The sequence below is a fragment of the Aethalodelphis obliquidens genome, unplaced genomic scaffold (assembly GCF_003676395.1).
Source record: "Aethalodelphis obliquidens isolate GAN/ISIS:26980383/991018 unplaced genomic scaffold, ASM367639v1 scaffold53, whole genome shotgun sequence".
Lineage (NCBI taxonomy): Eukaryota > Metazoa > Chordata > Mammalia > Artiodactyla > Delphinidae > Aethalodelphis > Aethalodelphis obliquidens.
In genome coordinates this window covers 6608213-6624964 of record NW_020837997.1, presented here as the reverse complement: position 1 = coordinate 6624964, position 16752 = coordinate 6608213, and the positions used below count along the sequence as shown (strand labels likewise).

At 49.2% G+C, this 16752-nt stretch overlaps 1 protein-coding gene across 3 annotated transcripts; it reads right to left on the bottom strand.

Annotated features, from left to right (window-relative positions):
• Positions 1 to 195: 195 nt before the first annotated feature.
• Positions 196 to 3913, bottom strand: ACP5 (acid phosphatase 5, tartrate resistant). Of its 3 annotated transcripts, none has more exons than XM_027085085.1 (6): positions 3520 to 3913; positions 2532 to 2619; positions 2014 to 2310; positions 1676 to 1803; positions 1198 to 1543; positions 196 to 805 (listed from the first exon to the last, which is right to left on the bottom strand). In XM_027085085.1, the coding sequence occupies exons 3-6, from the start codon at positions 2308 to 2310 to the stop codon at positions 527 to 529; spliced, it is 1050 nt and encodes a 349-aa protein (XP_026940886.1). In that variant the 5' UTR covers positions 2532 to 2619; positions 3520 to 3913; the 3' UTR covers positions 196 to 526. The 3 variants fall into 3 exon arrangements, with proteins under 3 accessions (XP_026940886.1, XP_026940887.1, XP_026940884.1); XM_027085086.1 differs by having other exon boundaries at positions 3663 to 3913; XM_027085083.1 differs by lacking the exon at positions 3520 to 3913 and having other exon boundaries at positions 2532 to 2873.
• Between the last annotated feature and the right edge of the window lie 12839 nt (positions 3914 to 16752).

Genomic DNA, 16752 nt, shown 5'->3' with positions numbered 1-16752 from the left:
GCTTGCTTCACGTTGGACCCTTCTTTGTGTTTGGTCTTTACTTAAAATCGCATCCATGTATGAGGCCGGTTGGTTATGGATGAGGCTTAGAGATGGAGACGCAGGCCAGCAAGTGGGGGAGCCCAGACCCTTTCAAACCCAGGTGATGCGTCTCGCCAGTCAGGTGAGGAAAGGGATGCTCACGATACACGTTCAGCCTCTGCAACTATTTTTTTTTATTGACTATTTGGCCGTGACAGAAGGATGCCTGATCCAGGGGAGGGCTTTCCCTCCCTGTCCCCCAATGCCCGGAACTCAGGCTGGGCGAGCCCGGCCAAGGGGCCTGGCACTCTGGCCGGAACACGTGTCCATGCTTCTTTCACGTATATGGGCATCCTTGTCACAAAGGCCACGTGGCACCACAGTTTCTCATCTGTCCTTCTCCTTCCTGCTCTGCCGTAGCACCACCGGCCCTTGAGAAAGCCTGCCCATGGGCAGGGGGTCCCAGCGGGACCCACTCACCCACCAGCTGGGAGGCGCCCCTAACTCAGGCCCCAGCATGGAGCCCCCGTCGGTGCTGGTGCTCAGACTTGGCTTGCCTTGGCAACTTGGTCTTGAAGAGGGACTTGCCCGAGGCCTCGATGTAGGTGATGCTCATCTCTTTGGGGCTGATCTCAACATAGGCGAAGCCACCCAGTGAGTTCTCGGCCCCGTAGTGGAAGCGCAGGTAGCCGTTGGGGACCTTGCGCAGGTGCTTCTTCGAGGGGTCCATGAAGTTCCCGGCCCCGCTCAGCACGAAGCCCACGCCGTTCTCATCCTGAAGGTACTGCGGACAGAGGAAGCAGGGTCAGTGGAGTCCCCAGCCCCTCGGTGAGGTTTACCACTGGCTTGGTGTCTACCTGTCTTGAGTCCGGGGTCAGGCCTGTGATGGACCACAGAGTCACCTTGAGCAAGGGACATACCCCACCCCCTCCTGTCCTGGGCATCAGTTTTCCCACGTGTGAGAGTGTATTGCTCTGAGCAACGAATAGTCAACTGGGACCCGTGAGATGGCTTTTAGGGAACTTTGGGCTGTTTTCTGGTTAGCGAGCATAGAGTTTGAGAGAGAGTGACATTCCGGGGGCTCCCAAACAGAAGGAGGACCCCAATATTCCACGTGGCACAGTGGCTGGGCTGGGGACCCCTTACCAGGCTCTCGCCCACCCTCAGTTCCCTCACCTGCAGGTTGTGATCATGGCCGCACAGGTAGGCGGTGACCTTGTGTGTGGTCAATAGCGGCAGCAGCTGCTTGACCAGGCAGTGGGTGGGCCCGTGCTCGGCGATGGACCACACGGGGTAGTGGCCGGCCACCAGCACGTAGTCCTCCTTGGCCGCCGCCAGCTGCTTCTTGATCCAGGCCAGCTGCGTGCGGGCCATCGCCAGGTTGCGGGGCCTCTCGGGCTGCTGGCTGGCAAAGTCGTCCGAGTTGCCACACAGTGTCACCGTGTCCAGCATGAAGATGGCCACGGACACGTTGGACCGTGGGATCTTGAAGCGCAGGCGGTAGTAAGGGCTGGGGAAGTTCCTGTGGATGGGATGGAGGTGGTGGGCGCCCGTCTTGGGCAGAGAAGCCCCAGGCTCAGCTCTGGCTGATGGATCTCTTTGCCCACCTGAGCGAGGCTGGCAGAGGGATGGATAGAAGGAGGGGCAGGCTCACCAGCGCTTGGAGATCCTGGAGTAGGCTATCTGTGCCGAGACGTTCCCCAGATGGTCGTGGTTGCCAGCCAGCACGTACCAGGGCACGTTGCGGAGTGAGGAGGCAGAGAACACATCCTCAAAGGTTTCCTGCAGCAGACAGAGAAGGGAGCCCCGCCCCCCCGCAGGTTCAAGCAGCCATCGGATGCTCCCACCGAGTCAGGCGCTGTGTACAAGGGAGACGCCGAGTGTGCTAGGCGTCTACAAGTGTCATCTTCCCTCTGCCCTCTCCAGAGTCAAAAGGTCGAGTGGCTTCTCCACGCATCCCCCCGCCTCCACACCTACTCCAGTGGCGCACACCTGGAACCTCTTGTCTTTGGCATCCTGCACGCCAGTGAAGTAGAAATTGTCCCCCAGGGACAGGATGAAGTCTGCGCCCAGGATCTGCACGGTCCTGGCAATCTCCTTGGCATTGGCCATTTCCCGGGCTGTGTAGAACGGGGCATTGGGGACCCCGCCCCAGTCACCCACGGCAACAAAGCGCAGGACAGGGGCGGGGGCGGTGCGGGTGTTGGTACTGATGCCGGCAGCCCAGGGGAGCACCAGGGGGAGCACCAGCGAGGCTTGCAGGACGAGCAGCACCGTCCACGTGTCCATCTGGGAGGGGAGAGACAAACGTCTGGGGCATGGGCAGCATGCGCCCCCCAGAGATCCCCACTTGCCCTGTTCTGAGAAAGGAGGAGACGGCTCCCTGCAGGGATGGCCTGGCTCCCGAGCTCCCGGGACTTGAGTGCAAGAGCTGGCTGGGAGGGTCAGGGGGCGGGCAGGGTCCAGCCAGCGGGGCGGGGAAGCAGGGGTATGCCGGGCCCAGTACTCACCCTGGGGGAGGCACAAGCCAGTCGGCTGGGGGCTCAGAGAGGCAGGTGAGCTCCAGAGCAGAACTGGCCGTCACTGAGCCTTTATTCCCTGGGGGCGGAAATGGATCATTAGAGGGGATGATGCAGTTTCTCCGCCAACTGTTCCAGAAGCCCTCCCCTCGGGTCATGTGAGCCTTGGAGTTAGTTCCCCAGCGGCCGGACACGGGATTCGAGGCGGGAGCGGGAGTGGGGGGTGGGGGTGGTCTGGCCTATGAGTGCAGCCGCGCCTGCCCCACAAGCTCTGCGTCTGCCCACAGGAGCGCGTTTGTGTCGTGGGCCTCGTGTGTGCTGTGTGCGCAGCTCTATCTGTGCGCCCCGGCCCTGCACCTCCCGTATGTGTGTCCGTGTCTTCCGCGGACGTGTTTGTCTGCCAGTGCCTGGGTGTGTCTGAGCTGTTTTCTGTGTGTAGCCAAGCGTGCCTGCCTCGGTCACATGTCTGCTGTGTGCCTGGGAGTCCCATGTCCCCGTGGCTGTGGACACTGCGCTGGCAGGGCCTGTGTGGCAAGCCTGTGACGCGCGCCTGCGTCCTCAAGTGGAACTGTGTGTGTGCGACGGGGAGCTGTGTGTCCCTGTCATGTGGCCGAGCCGAGCTGTGTGTCTCTGTGTTGTGTTTCTCAGCTGAGTTGTAGGTCCGGTGTGTGAGGTGTGTTTGACAACATCTGAGCCCGAGTCCCAGGGTCACCCCCCTCCCCCAAACAGCAGGGGCTCCCTTTTCCAGGAAGTCCTGCCCACACCTTCCTCTCTGCCCCACCCCCCATTCCTGCAGGAGGAACCCAGGCAGGAGGCAGCTGGTGACAAGCCGTGTGACCACAGACTTTCGACCCTCAGACCCCGAGGGCAGGGGGGCAGGCTATGGGGCAGCGGGGCCCCTGCACTTGAGGCCGCTCTGACCTGCCCCTCCCCTCCCTGCCTCCCTCCTCCCGGCCCTGACTGCCCCCTGCACACTCACGCTGGTTCCCTACAGCCTCTTGCGAGAGTGGATGGGGGCCCCTCATTCACAGACCCGCAGCCCCGACAAACAGGAAGTGGGTCACGAGGGCAGGCGGAGACAGCTCCTCCGGGTGGAGACCTCCCGCCGCCGGGCGGTCTCACCTGGCAAAGGCTGGGCCAGGGGTCAAGGCCAGGCGCGGCCTTGCGAGCCGAGCTGCAGGAGTGCGGGGTGCTAGCCGTCGGGGCTGCCCCGGCTTTAAGGAGGCGGCAGTTAGCCCGCCCTGCCGGCGGGCAGGGGGCGGCCCAGGCGATCCCCGGCTGCAAACGCGGGCGCCTGGGCCTCCTGGCCAGGCCGGCGCGCCCGGGGATGCTGCTGGGCCCCTGCGCGCCACCACGCCTGCGGGGCGCACTTCTGTAACAGGAGGTAACGCTCCCTGGAGGGCGGCGCAGACCTGCCGATTGGGCTGCAGCTCGGCCGGGCAGGGTGGCTCGGGGACCCGATTTCCTCCCTCTGTCCCCACGCAGGCAGAGTCTCCACCTGCCTGCGCACTTGGGGCGCCCACGGCCCCCACGCTCGCAGCGCTGGGTGGGGCCTCAGCCCCGGGCTGCGCCACCCTCTAGTGAGGAAGTCTCATCTTCAACCTCAATTTCCTGGTCTTTAGGTGTGAGGGCAGAAGAGTCCAATCTTACTTAGAATCGCAAATAATTTATGTTGAAACACCCCTCCAGGAGCTGGGGCTGCAACCCTTCCCGCCTCCTTTTGAAGGTGGGTGGGAGGCAAAAGAGTCTCATCTGAAGAGTAAACAAGGGAAAGCAAAAGACGGGAACTTTCTGGTGGAGACACCTGGCAGACACCGCCCTAACAGATGGTCCAGGTGAACAGCATACTGATGTCTTATTGATATCATGTGGCCCTGACATAATGTCATGAGAAGGGCCCCTCACCTCCTGGGTTTCTCCTGTCACCTGTAACCACAGGCTCATGATGAGAAAAATACCAGATACACCCAAATCCAGGGATATTCTACAGAATACCTGCCTAGAACTCTGCAAGAATGGCCCAGTCATGAAAAAGCAACCTTTGAGGGGCTGTCACAGACTGGAGGAGACCCAGGAGCCGGGAGGACAAAGTGAATGTGGGATCTTGGGCCAGAAAAGGGGCACTTGTGGAAAAACTGGTGACATCCAAAGAAAGCCTGGAGTTTTGTGAATAGTAACACAACTAAGAAACAGAATCGCGTACATGTTCCAGGTATATCGTGGTTCCAGATGATGCTGGCCATAGAGGCAACAGTGAGGTGTATGTTGGAACTCTTTGCTTTTTTTTTTTTGCAATTTTCCTGTAAATCTATAATTACTCCAAAATAAAACAGTTTACTTTGAAAATAGGCATGATCCAAGAAACTTAAACATGGATTCCACATGAACTGAGCACCTGCTGTATGCCCAGTACTGGCAGACCCAGCAGGGAACAAGACAGATAGGAAACACCTGCTCTGCTGGGGCCCCATGTGCTGGTGAAATTTATATTCTAGCTGTTAATTACTTTCCATTCTTTGGGGGTGGGGTGGGGCATTCTCTTTCCATTTTATACATTATGTATTGTTTGGATTTTTGCTTGAAAATCACTGTTATTTTGCCAGCAGTATAAATGCAAACTTCCTCCTAACGTATCTGTGGTCTGAATGTAAACATGGGAAGCAAAGACCTCATCACAGATCCAGGGCAGGGATTGTTTTCTGGGGAGACAGGAAGAGGAATGGAATTGGGGCTCAGGGACAAGGGAGTGTCAGGCAGGGGGCTTCAACTTTATCCCTACTGTTTTCCTTTCACAGAAAAGGAAAAAAAAAAATTATCTGAAGCAATTAGGACCAAATGTTAACATTTGCTTCTTCATGTGGCAGGTCTGGGGGTGTTTGAGGGATTATCTTCTATGCTTTCTGTATTTTTTTGAGATCACACAAAATTATAATATTTATTATCATATCGTATTACCTGGTCTTTAAAGAAAAGTTGGAAAATACTGAAAACTACAAGGAAAATGATTACACTCATCTGCATAGAGAGTGACTATTCAGTAATTTTTTTCCATTAATTTTTCTATGCCTACATGTGTCTTCTGAAAAATGGTATGCTATTGACACCATTTTTTTTTTTTTTTTTTTTTTGGCCATGCTGTGCATCACGCAGGAATCTTAGTTCCCTGACCAGGGATCAAACCCATGCCCGCTGCAGTGGAAGCGTGCAGTCTTAACCACTAGACTGCCAGGGAATTCCCTACTGATACAATTTTTTAAGTTTGTCAAATGTTAACATCTTCTATATCTTTTAAATTAAAAAGTACAAAAGCACACGCACATGAAAAGAAATCAGACTTCTTGCGGAGTGTGTGATGAAACTTGTGAACCCTTGGCTATATCTCTCTGGTCACCTCTGGGGTTCCGAGTAAACTCTTTTCCCTCCATTCACTCAGGGGAGCCCGCCTCTGCTGATTTTCTGTGGAGGTGGATCAGGATTTGGCTCTGAGCCTCCCTCCCCCTCCACTCCTGCCTTGCTTCCCAACAACAACGTCAATCCCATGGCTGAGTTCCTCCCTGTCCTCCCTTCCCCTCTCCGCCCCAGCTCTCACCACTCCTCTGGCCTTCTCACCCTTCCCGGAATAGGAGCCCTCGCTCTGACTTCAGGGCTTTGGTACTTGCAGTTCCATTTTCCTAGAAGGCTGCTCCTTCTCCAGCTACCACCGTGGCTCCCTCCCACTGTATTTAAGTTCCTTTAACTTATCTAAAAAGCATCCCTCCCACCCCCATCCTGACTCCCTCTTAACTTGCTGTAGTTTTCTCAGTAGCCCTTATCAAGGCCTGATGAACCAAACTCTGCTTATCCTGTTTTCAGTCTGTCTCCCCACCCGAATGAAGTCTGAGGCAACAAGAGCTGTCTGCAGCCGGTGGTGTTTGCTGTTGCTTCTCTGGCTTTTAGAATCTGGGGCCCACAAAGGCAGCTGCTCAGGAATTATCTGGGGAAGGATGAAATGAAGGGACTTGCTGCACGACACAACCTTCCCTCCAGTCTGAATGTGCGGCTTCCCCCCACCCTCCTGGCTTCATCCCTTGAGTGGATACCACTAACTCCTTTACAGCTTGCTTCAGATCTAAACTTTGTTGTTATTTTCTTTGTTTTTTTGCCAGGCTGCGTGGCATGTGGGATCTTAGTGCCCCCACCAGGGATGGAACCTGTGCCCCCTGCATTGGAAGCAGGGAGTCTTAACCACTGGACCACCAGGGAAGTCCCAAACGTTGTGGTTGTTTTTGATAATCTGTCCAGGACTCTTGGAGATATGTCAATGTGTGCATCTCCTTCGTGTTGGGGCCACTGCGCACAAGTCACACTAAGGACAGTGTGTTCTGACCTCAGGGCCTTTGCACTTGCTGTGCCCTCCACTGGCCCACTCTCCCCCACCTTCTTGTCCTTGAGCACTTGGCTTCAATGCCACTTCCTCAGACGACCCTGACACCCTGACTCAGCACACACACCCAACACCTAGTCCCCTGTCTCTACTGTTGTCAAGTCCCCCGCCCCCCAAGGAATTCCCACGACAGCAGGTCTGGGTGGACAACAAATGTCCATTCGGTGGGGTCAGAAGGGGGGGCAGGCGGTTAGCATTACTTCTGACAAGCACGGTCAGTGAAGGGAGGTGTGCAGCAGATTGGTACATGTCGTGAGGAGAGCCTGAGGTGGGAGGTATCAGGAGCTAATGGCCTGGAGCTACGGAGTGTGGACTCGATCTGGAGGGTGATAGGTTTGCAGGATAGGGTCCAAGCTGTGTTTTTAAAAGGTCAGTCTGGAAAAAAGCACGTCACAGACAGATCTATATCGCCTGTCTCTCTATATCTATTATTATTATTATTATTTTGGCTGCACGGCATGTGGGGATCTTAGTTTCCAGACCAGGGATGGACCCCACGCCACCAGCAGTGGAAGTGCAGAGTCTTAACCACTGGACTGGCAGGGAAGTCTCATTTCTATATCTATTTATATCTATCTATCTGTATATCCATGTAACTACATCTATCCATCTATTTATCTGTATCTCTATCTATCCATTTATTTTTATCTATCTGTCTGTCTATCTACCTATCTATCTGTATATCTATCCATTTATCTATATCCATCTATCTGTATCTCTGTCTATCCATCCCTTAATTTTTATCTATCAATCTGTCTATCACACTATATCTTGATACAAAACTACAAGTGCTTGCTTGCTACTCACCAAGAAGAAATAATTCTGGCGCCCACAGGAAAAAAATTAAGAGTGGTTTCTTCCAGGGATGGTTGCCCTGGGAAATTATCAATTTCTACTTTACTGAATTCATCTTTAAAAATTAAAAGCTAGTAAAGATTTTGTAATCAGGAAAACAGTATTTACCTAAATAACCATTCTGATGGAGGTACAGATGATTGTTGATGGAGGGTGAGCCTACAGTGAGGGGGACACCGCCCCCCCCGCAAGTGGCTGGTATAGTTGGGTCAGCCCTCCAGGATGGCTGTTTAAAGGTGGTTAAAGGGGGCTCTGCAGCCATCTGCCTGAGTTCAAATTCCAGCTCCTCTGCTGTTATTTAGCTGTGTGACTGTGGGCTAGGGGCTTTACCTCTCTGTGCCTTATTTCTTCATCTTTTTTCTTCTTTTTTTGCAGTACGTGGGCCTCTCACTGTTGTGGCCTCTCCCGTTGCGGAGCACAGGCTCTGGACGCGCAGGCTCAGCGGCCATGGCTCACGGGCCCAGCAGCTCCGCGGCATGTGGGATCTTCCTGGACCGGGGCACGAACCCGTGTCTCCTGCATCAGCAGGCGGGCCCTCAACCACTGCGCCACCAGGGAAGCCCTATTTCTTCCTCTTTAACACGGGTGATGTTACAGTTATTCAGTACAGAGTGTCGTGTACTGGCACCAAAAGTCCTGTCAATGCAGCAGAGGACCTTGTTCATAGCCAGCACCCCCTATAAGCTAGCTGCCACTGCTTGTTATTATTATCATTACTATTATGTGTATTATTATTATAGACTAGGGCAGTGGCAATTTGGAGAAACTGAACAAGTTTAAGAGGCAGAAATAAGAAGTTGGGGGACCTACTCATCCCAGTTTGCCGGAGACTTTCCTGATTTTAGCATAGAAAGTCCCACATCCCGGGAACCCTCTCAGTCCTGGGTAAATCAGAAGGATAGTTGGTCACCCTAAGGTAAATCTTGGGACCCAGTGGTTAGAGGGAGGAATCTCTGGCAACTTCCAGCTTTCAGGTCTGGAGAATGAGAACCCAGACCCAAGGAAGAAACTCAGGGAGAGGAACCATTTTTGGGGAAGTGGACAAACCTGAGCGTGTGTACATTGAATTTGAGGGGCCCCTTGCTTGTCTGGGTGGGAGAAGACAGGTTTCCCTGTGGGGATCACGGGACAGAGGTCCCAGTATCTTATTCTGAAATATTTCGAACACACAGCAAAGTTGGAAGACTTGTCCAGCGAACAGCCACATGCTTGCTCCTAGATACTGCAATTAAGATTTGCATATATTTGCTTTAGTATCTATCCATCGGTTCACTCATCTATCTTACTCTTTACCTATTTTAATATGTTGCGGACATCTGCACACTTCCCTGCCAAGGCTTCAGTGCTCATACCATTAACTAGAATTCGATATTTGTTTACAGTTCTTTTCTCTGATGTGAAATTTACATACAATGATATGTACAAGGCTTAAGTGTACACTGGGCAAGTTCTGATAAACCTCAGCTACGGTCATGAAAGAAAGAACTTACTCAACCCCGGTGAGATTCAAAACAAAAAATAGAAGTAAATGGAGGCAGCTCTGGTTCTGCTACTTGCAAAGCTCTGTGACCTGGAGGGAGTGTCTTAACCTTTCTGGGCTTCAGCTTCTCATCTCTAAAATGGGAAGAGTAAGGGTGCCTGTCTGAGATCTGATTGTGGTTGTCGTGGGTATTGAACACGTGAATTCGTGTAGAAATACTGAGGAGTGCCTGGCATGTAAGGAGTACCTTGAGGGACTTCCCTGGTGGCCCAGTGGGTAAGACTCCCATGCTCCCAATGCAGGGGGCCCGGGTTCGATCCCTGGTCGGGGAACTAGATCCCGCATGCGTGCCACAAGTAAGAAGTCTGCATGCTGCAACTAAGAGTATACATGCTGCAACTAAAGATCCTGCATGCCTCAGCGAAGATCCCGTGTGCCGCAACTAAGACCCGACACAGCCAAAATAAACGAATAAATATTAAAAAAATTTTTTTAAATGCCTTGAAAACACTTACTTATAATATTACCCAGTTGGAACAGTGAACAGAATTACTCTTGGTGGAAGAAGAAATAAAGAGGTAAGTATATTGCTGAAAAATTTCAAAGATGGCCATCAGAGGAACCTAAGCATGGGATCTACACTGGTGTGGAAGGCAGGTGGAAGGAAAGGGTGGCTGTGAGCTAAATCCTGATCCACTGCTGCAGAAAATCAGCAGATGAGAGCTCCATTCACCTGTGCGTGATTAGAGGGAGAGGAGTGTATTCAGTATTCAGAATCGTGGAGATGCCCAGAGAGAAAGCTAAGACTTCATGCCCTGCAAAAGGTCTCGTTTGTTTTAATCATGTGCATGTGCTTTTGTATTTTTTTAACGTGCTTTTGTATTTTAATTTAACTGTAATTTGAAAAACATAGTCAAGATTCTGACCCCTGCTCCAAATGGATGAACCTTGAAGACATTATTATACTCAGTGAAATAAGGCAGTCAGCAAAGGTCTGTATGATTCCACTTCTACAAGGTCCCTAGGGTGGTCAGATTCATAGGGACAGAAAGTAGGATGGTGGGTGCCAGGGGCTGGGGGAGGGGGAATGGGGTAATGTTTAATGAAGACAGTTTCAGTTTTGCAAGATGCAAAGAGTTCTGGAGATGGATGGTGGTGATGGTTACACAACAATGTGAATGTATTTAATGCCACTGAACTGTACACTGAAAAATTGGTGACGATGGTAAATTTTATGATATTTGTATTTTACCAAAGTTGAAAAAAAAGAAAAACCAGAAAAGCACAGAAGATAATCCTAAAACACCCCTCTACCATCACATGAAGAGGCAAATGTTGTAATTGCTTCAGATATACATTTTCCTTTTCATGAAAGAAAAAAAAAAACTAGTAGAGATAAAGTTGAAGTCCTCTCCCACTTGTAATTTCAATTAAAAAAATCCTAAATAGTTTACAGTGAGAAGTCTCCTTCCCATTCTGGTCCTCCGCTTTGGAGGGAACAAAAGTTACCAGATTTTTGTGTCTCCTTCCAGAGCTGGTTAATTGATTTCAGGATGGTAACCTTTTTTTTCTTTCTTAATTTATTTATTTTTAATTTTTGCCTGCGTTGGGTCTTTGTTGCTGCGCGCAGGCTTTCTCTAGTTGCCGTGAGCGGGGGCTACTCTTCATTGAGGTATGCGGGCTTCTCATTGCGGTGGCTTCTCTTGTTGCGGAGCACTGTCTCTAGGCGTGTGGGCTTCAGTAGTTGTGGCACGGGGGCTCAGTAATGCGGCTCGCGGGCTCTAGAGCGCAGGCCCAGTAGTTGTGGCGTAGGGGCTTAGTTGCTCCATGGCATGTGGGATCTCCTGGGACCAGGGCTCGAACCCGTGTCCCCTGCATTGGCAGGCAGATTCTAAACCACTGTGCCACCAGGGAAGCCCTGGGCTGCTAAATTTAAGTTGAAAAGTCATATGATAATTTGGTTGAATTAAGAAGCAGTATTGGAATGTTTAAAAGAACATATTTCAAACTCCTATTTATATGTTTAATTTTTAGATTTGTAACAACGCTAAGGACTTCAGAAGCATTTGCTTGGTGGAGGGATTTAAGATTAAAGAATCAAATATAACACTTTTATAAATGCCATCTGCAATATTTAAGAGATTTCAACCCACTACATTTCTAAATGGACCCAAATATGTATCCAATGACCTCTCTGAAAGTGATGGTCCACTTCGCCAGGTGTATAAGTAACATAATAGCTGTAATTGGAACCGAAGACTTAAGAGAAACTCTGTTTTTAAAGGTATAATTTAAACTGACTGTATACTTGCAAAGTAACCACAAAGATGGATTTTTCTAGGCACCAAAGCTGCCCCAAATCCAGACACCATCGTGAGTTTGTTTGAGGAACGCAAAGACCAGTGTGGTTCGAGCAGAGGGAGCCAGGGGAAAAGTGGGAGGAAACGAAGGCAGGGAGGTAAGGGGTGCATGCGAGTGCTTTGGGGGCTGCAGGGAAGAGGGTTTTTATCCCCAGGGAGGAGGGCGCCGCGGAGAATTCTGAGCAGAGGTGGGACTAATCAACAGGTTTTGCATAATTTCCACCAGCTGTTGGGCTGTGGACCACAGCTACGTGGTGGGTGCTACCGGTGGGAAAAACCGGATCCTGTTGGTTTCCCCCAAACCCGGTAAACAAAATCTGAGAATCTTGACCTCGGAAGCTCCCCGGGACCCCCAGCAGAATGCCGGGCGCCCTCCTCAGACTCTTGACCTGTCCACTGCTGCTTCCGCGTGGGCAAATCCTGAACTGCAGCAACGTCCTGCAAACCGTGTTTCCTTTTTGGTGCGCAAAGGCCCCCTTGTGTGGGGTGTGGAGGGTCGGGCAATGGAGCCAGCCAAGGTCTGCCTCACCCCCCACCCCAGAAGCTCCCGGGGGGAGGGATGAGTGAGCTACACGGGGATTCAGATGTTTGCAGGATAATCTGATGAGCAGCCCGCGTCTCAGAAAATTGCAAACCAGATTCTCAGAGGAGGGGTCTTTGGGCAGAGTCTCCAAGGACCAGTAGGAGTTTTTTAGGAAGGCACAGTAAGAAAAGACATCCTAGGCAGAGGGAAGGGTATGTACAGAGCAAGGTCAAAACTAAAATCCTGATCTAACTTACCCCCCCCCCCCCCGCCCCACCGCTTAACTGCTCCTCTCAACCTGGGTCATGGGGTCACCATGTGAGCCCCACACCTAGTACTTATCCTGAATGTGTCTCTTCCTCTCACTCCCCCCATCCCCATGGCCATCACCCAGGGCCAGACAGCCATCACCTGGGCCATAGTTGTCTGTCCTAATTGCCTTCAATTCCTAGTCATCCATCCCAGTCCCAAAAGAATCTCTCTCGCTCTCCCCTGCTCACACACCTCCCATTGCTCCCTAGTGCTCTGGAGGTCAAGTCCAAGCCATTCAGCCTGGCATCTGAAGTCGTGGAAGACCTGGCCCTGCCTGCTCCACCATATAGTTAGCATGAACAACACATGAACAATAATAACAAAAATAATAATAACAGCAAATACCCACTTTACATGCTGCCAGGCTGTGGGTCATGCAGTATAAAGGCAGTTTCAGGGAGTTCCCTGGTGGTCTAGTGGTTAGGATTCTGGACTCTCACTGCCATGGCCTGGGTTCAATCCCTGGTTGGGGAACTGAGATCCTACAAGCCATGCGGCACAGCCAAAAGAAAAAAAAAGGCCCTTTCACAACAGCCTTATTATCCCCGTTTTACAGAAGGACATTCTGAGGTTCAGAGAAGTCAAGGGACTTGTCCAAGGTCACTAGCATGCCTGTGAACTCAGTTTTTTCCAACTCCGAAGCAGAGGCTTAACTCCAACTCTGTCCGCTCCATGGCACATCTCTGGTGTGATAGGTTTAACTTCTTTGCTATTCCTCTGTCTTAGCTCAGGCTGCTATAACAATACCACAGACGGGGAGGCTTGAAACAGACATTTATTTCTCAAAATTCTGGAGGCTGGGAAGTTATGGAAGATCTTGACACTAAGATCAAGGTGTCAGCCTATTCAGTTTTTGGTGAGGCCTCTCTTCCTGTGTTGCAGACAGCTACCTCCTCTTTTTTTTTTTTTTTTTTTTGGCTGTGGCTTGCAGCATGTGGGATCTTATTTACCCAACCAGGGATTGAACCTGTGTCCCCCTCAGTGCAAGCATGAAGTCTTAAGCACTGGACTGCCAGGGAAGTCCCCCATAAGGGCTTTATTCTACCTTGAGGGCCCCACCCGCATGACCTCATCTAACCCTAATTACCTCCCAATGGCCTCAACTCTAAGTACCATCATATTGGGGGTTAGGGCTTCAACATAAAAATTTCTGAGGGATGTAAATATTCTGTCCATAGCATCCTCCCTTCAGATAGTGGGGCCTCATTCCCCTTGCCTTGAGTGTGGGTCAGACTTTAGTGAAGCACTTAAAAAAAAAGACAAACTTTTAATTTCGATACTCTTGTAGATTCCCATGCAGTTTTAAGAAATAATACAGAGATTCAGTACGACCTTCACCCATTTCCTCCCAATGGTAACATCTTGCATAACTCCAGTGCAATATCCCAACCAGGAAATTCATACAATCACTGACCTTATTCAGATTTTACCAGATTTACGTGCGCTGGTGTGTGTATGCACACGAGTGTTTGTGTTTAACTCTTTGCAGTTTGTCACATGACTAGATTTGTGTGACTACTACCACAGCCAGGATACATAACAGTTCCATCACAAGGGTCCCTGGCGCTACCCTTTTGTAGTCCCTGTCACTTCCCCCTGCCAACCCCTGGAAACCACTCATCTATTCTCCACGTCTACAGTTTTGACATTTCAAGACTGTTATGAAGTATATCCATTCAATGAAATATTATTCAGCAATAAAAAGAAATGAAGCACAGATACATGCTACAATACAGATGAATCTTTTTTTTTTTTTTTGTGGTACGAGGGCCTCTCCCTGCTGTGGCCTCTCCCTTTGCGGAGCACAGGCTCCGGACGCGCAGGCTCAGCGGCCATGGCTCACGGGCCCAGCCGCTCTGCGACATGTGGGATCCTCCCGGACCGGGGCACGAACCCGTGTCCCCTGCATTGGCAGGCGAACTCTCAACCACTGCGCCACCAGGGAAGCCCAACACAGATGAATCTTGAAAACATTATGCTAAGTGAAAGAAGCCAGTCACAAAGGACCATGTATTGTAGGATTCCATTTATGTGCGATATCCAGAATAGGCAAATTTATTGAGACAGAAGGTATATTAGCGATGCCTGGGGCTGTTGGATTGAGGGTAGGGGGTGGGGTGCCAGGGATAAAAGGGACTGACAGCTAACGGTGCAGGGTTTTTATGTAAGAGTAATGAAAATGTACTGAAACTGATCGTAGTGATGGTGCACAATTCTGTGAATATACTAAAAGCCATTGAATTGTACACTCTACATGGGTGAATTGTATGGTATGTGAATTCTATCTCAAGTGGTTTAAAAAGAGAGCATTGTATAACTGGAATCATACAGTATGTAATCTTTGACATTGGCTTCTTTTTTTTTCACCCAAAACAAATCTCTTGAGATATGTCCAAGTTGTTGCTTGTATCAATAGTTTCTTTTTATTTTGACTAGTATTTCATGGTTTGTACCAGTTTGTCTAACCATTCACCCGTTGAAGAACATTGGGGTTGTTTCCAGTTTGTGGCTATTACAAATAAAGCTGTTACGAACATTTATGTACAAGTTTTTGTGTGAATTTAAGTTTTCATTTCTCTAATATAAATGCCTAAGAGTGTAATTGTTGGGTTATATGGAAAGCACATATTTAGTTTTTTAAGAAATCACCATACTCTTTTCCAGAGGGGCTGTACCATTTTACATTCCCACCACCAAAGCACGAGTGATCTGGTTTCTCTGCATCCTCACCAGCATTTGGTGATATTGCCTTTTATTATTTTAGCCCTTTGAAAGGGGCACAGTGATGTCTCATTGTGGTTTGAATTTGCATTTTCATAATGGCTTATCATGTTGACATTTTTTTTTTAAATGTGCTTACTTACCAACTTTATGTCCTTTCACATAAAATGTCTGTTCATGTCTTTTGCCCATTTTCTAATTGGGGTCTTCTTCTTCTTCTTTTTTTATTTTTAAATAGTTGAGTTTTGAGGGACTTCCTGGTGGCACAGTGGTTAAGAATCTGCCTGCCAATGCAGGGGACACAGGTTCGAGCCCTGGTTCAAGAAGATCCCACGTGCTGCAGAGCAACTAAACCCGTACGCCACAACTACTGAGCCTGCGCTCTAGAGCCCACAAACCACAACTACTGAGCCTGCATGTCACAACTACTGAAGCCCGCACGCCTAGAGCCCATGCTCTGCAACAGGAGAAACCACTGCAATGAGAAGCCGGCGCACCGCAAAGAAGAGTAGCCCCTACTCGCAGCAAGTAGAGAAAGCCCGTGAGCAGCAACGAAGACCCAATGCAGCCAAAAAATAAATAAATAAAATTTATAAAAAAATAAAAATAGTTGAGTTTTGAGAGTTCTTTATATATTCTAGATAAGAGTCCTTTGCAATATGTGTTTTACAAACATTTCCTCCCAGTCTGCAGCTTGTCTTTTCATCTTCTTGCCAGGGTGTCTTGCAGAGCAAACAATTTTATACTTTTGATGAAGTCCAGTTTATTGGTTTTTCCTTTTATGGATCTTATTTTTGGTATCAAGTTTAAGAACTCTTCACTAGTCCTAAGTCCCAAAGATTAGATTTTCTCCTTTTTTTCCTAAAAGTGTTATGGTTTTATGCATTACATTTTCATTTCATCCATAATTTGAGTTAATTTTGGTACAAAGTGAAAGATTTAGATAGTGCTTCTTCCCTCTTTCTCCCATAAATGTCCTGTTGCTCCAGCATTATATGTTGAAAAGTCTTTCCTTTCTCCATTGACTGTTTCTGTGTCTTAAAAAAACATCAGTTGGGCATATTTTTGTGGGTCTATTTCTGGGTGCCCTATTCTACTCCATTGTTTTAGGTATCTATCCTTTTACCAGTACCACCATATCTTGATTTCTGTAGCTGTACAGTAAGCCACAACATTGGGCAGAGTGATCCCTTCTATTTTATATTTTTTCCAAAATTGTTTTCAGCTGTTCTGTGACCTGTGCAATTCCATATAAATCTTAGAACAAGTTTGTCTATATCTATGCAAAATCTTGCTGGAATTTTGACAGAAATTACTTTAAACTTATCTATCAAGGGGAGAATTGTCATGTTTACTATGTTGAGTCTTCTAATCCATGGACATGGTATGTCTCTTCATTTATTTAGATCTTTGATTCCGTTAGTATTTTGTAAATTTCAGGATACATATCCTGTACATGTTTTGTTAGATTTACACCTAAGTATTTAATCTTCTTTGTTGCAATTGTTAATGGTATTCTGTTTTAAATTTTGGATTCT

Coding starts and splice junctions, on each gene's coding strand:
- ACP5 (XM_027085085.1), bottom strand. CDS start 2,310: ATGGACACGTGGACGGTGCTGCTCGTCCTGCAAGCCTCGCTGGTGCTC. Junction 1,804..2,013: donor CCAAAGACAAGAGGTTCCAG/GTGTGCGCCACT, acceptor TGTCTGCTGCAG/GAAACCTTTGAGGATGTGTT. Junction 1,544..1,675: donor TCCAGGATCTCCAAGCGCTG/GTGAGCCTGCCC, acceptor TCCCATCCACAG/GAACTTCCCCAGCCCTTACT.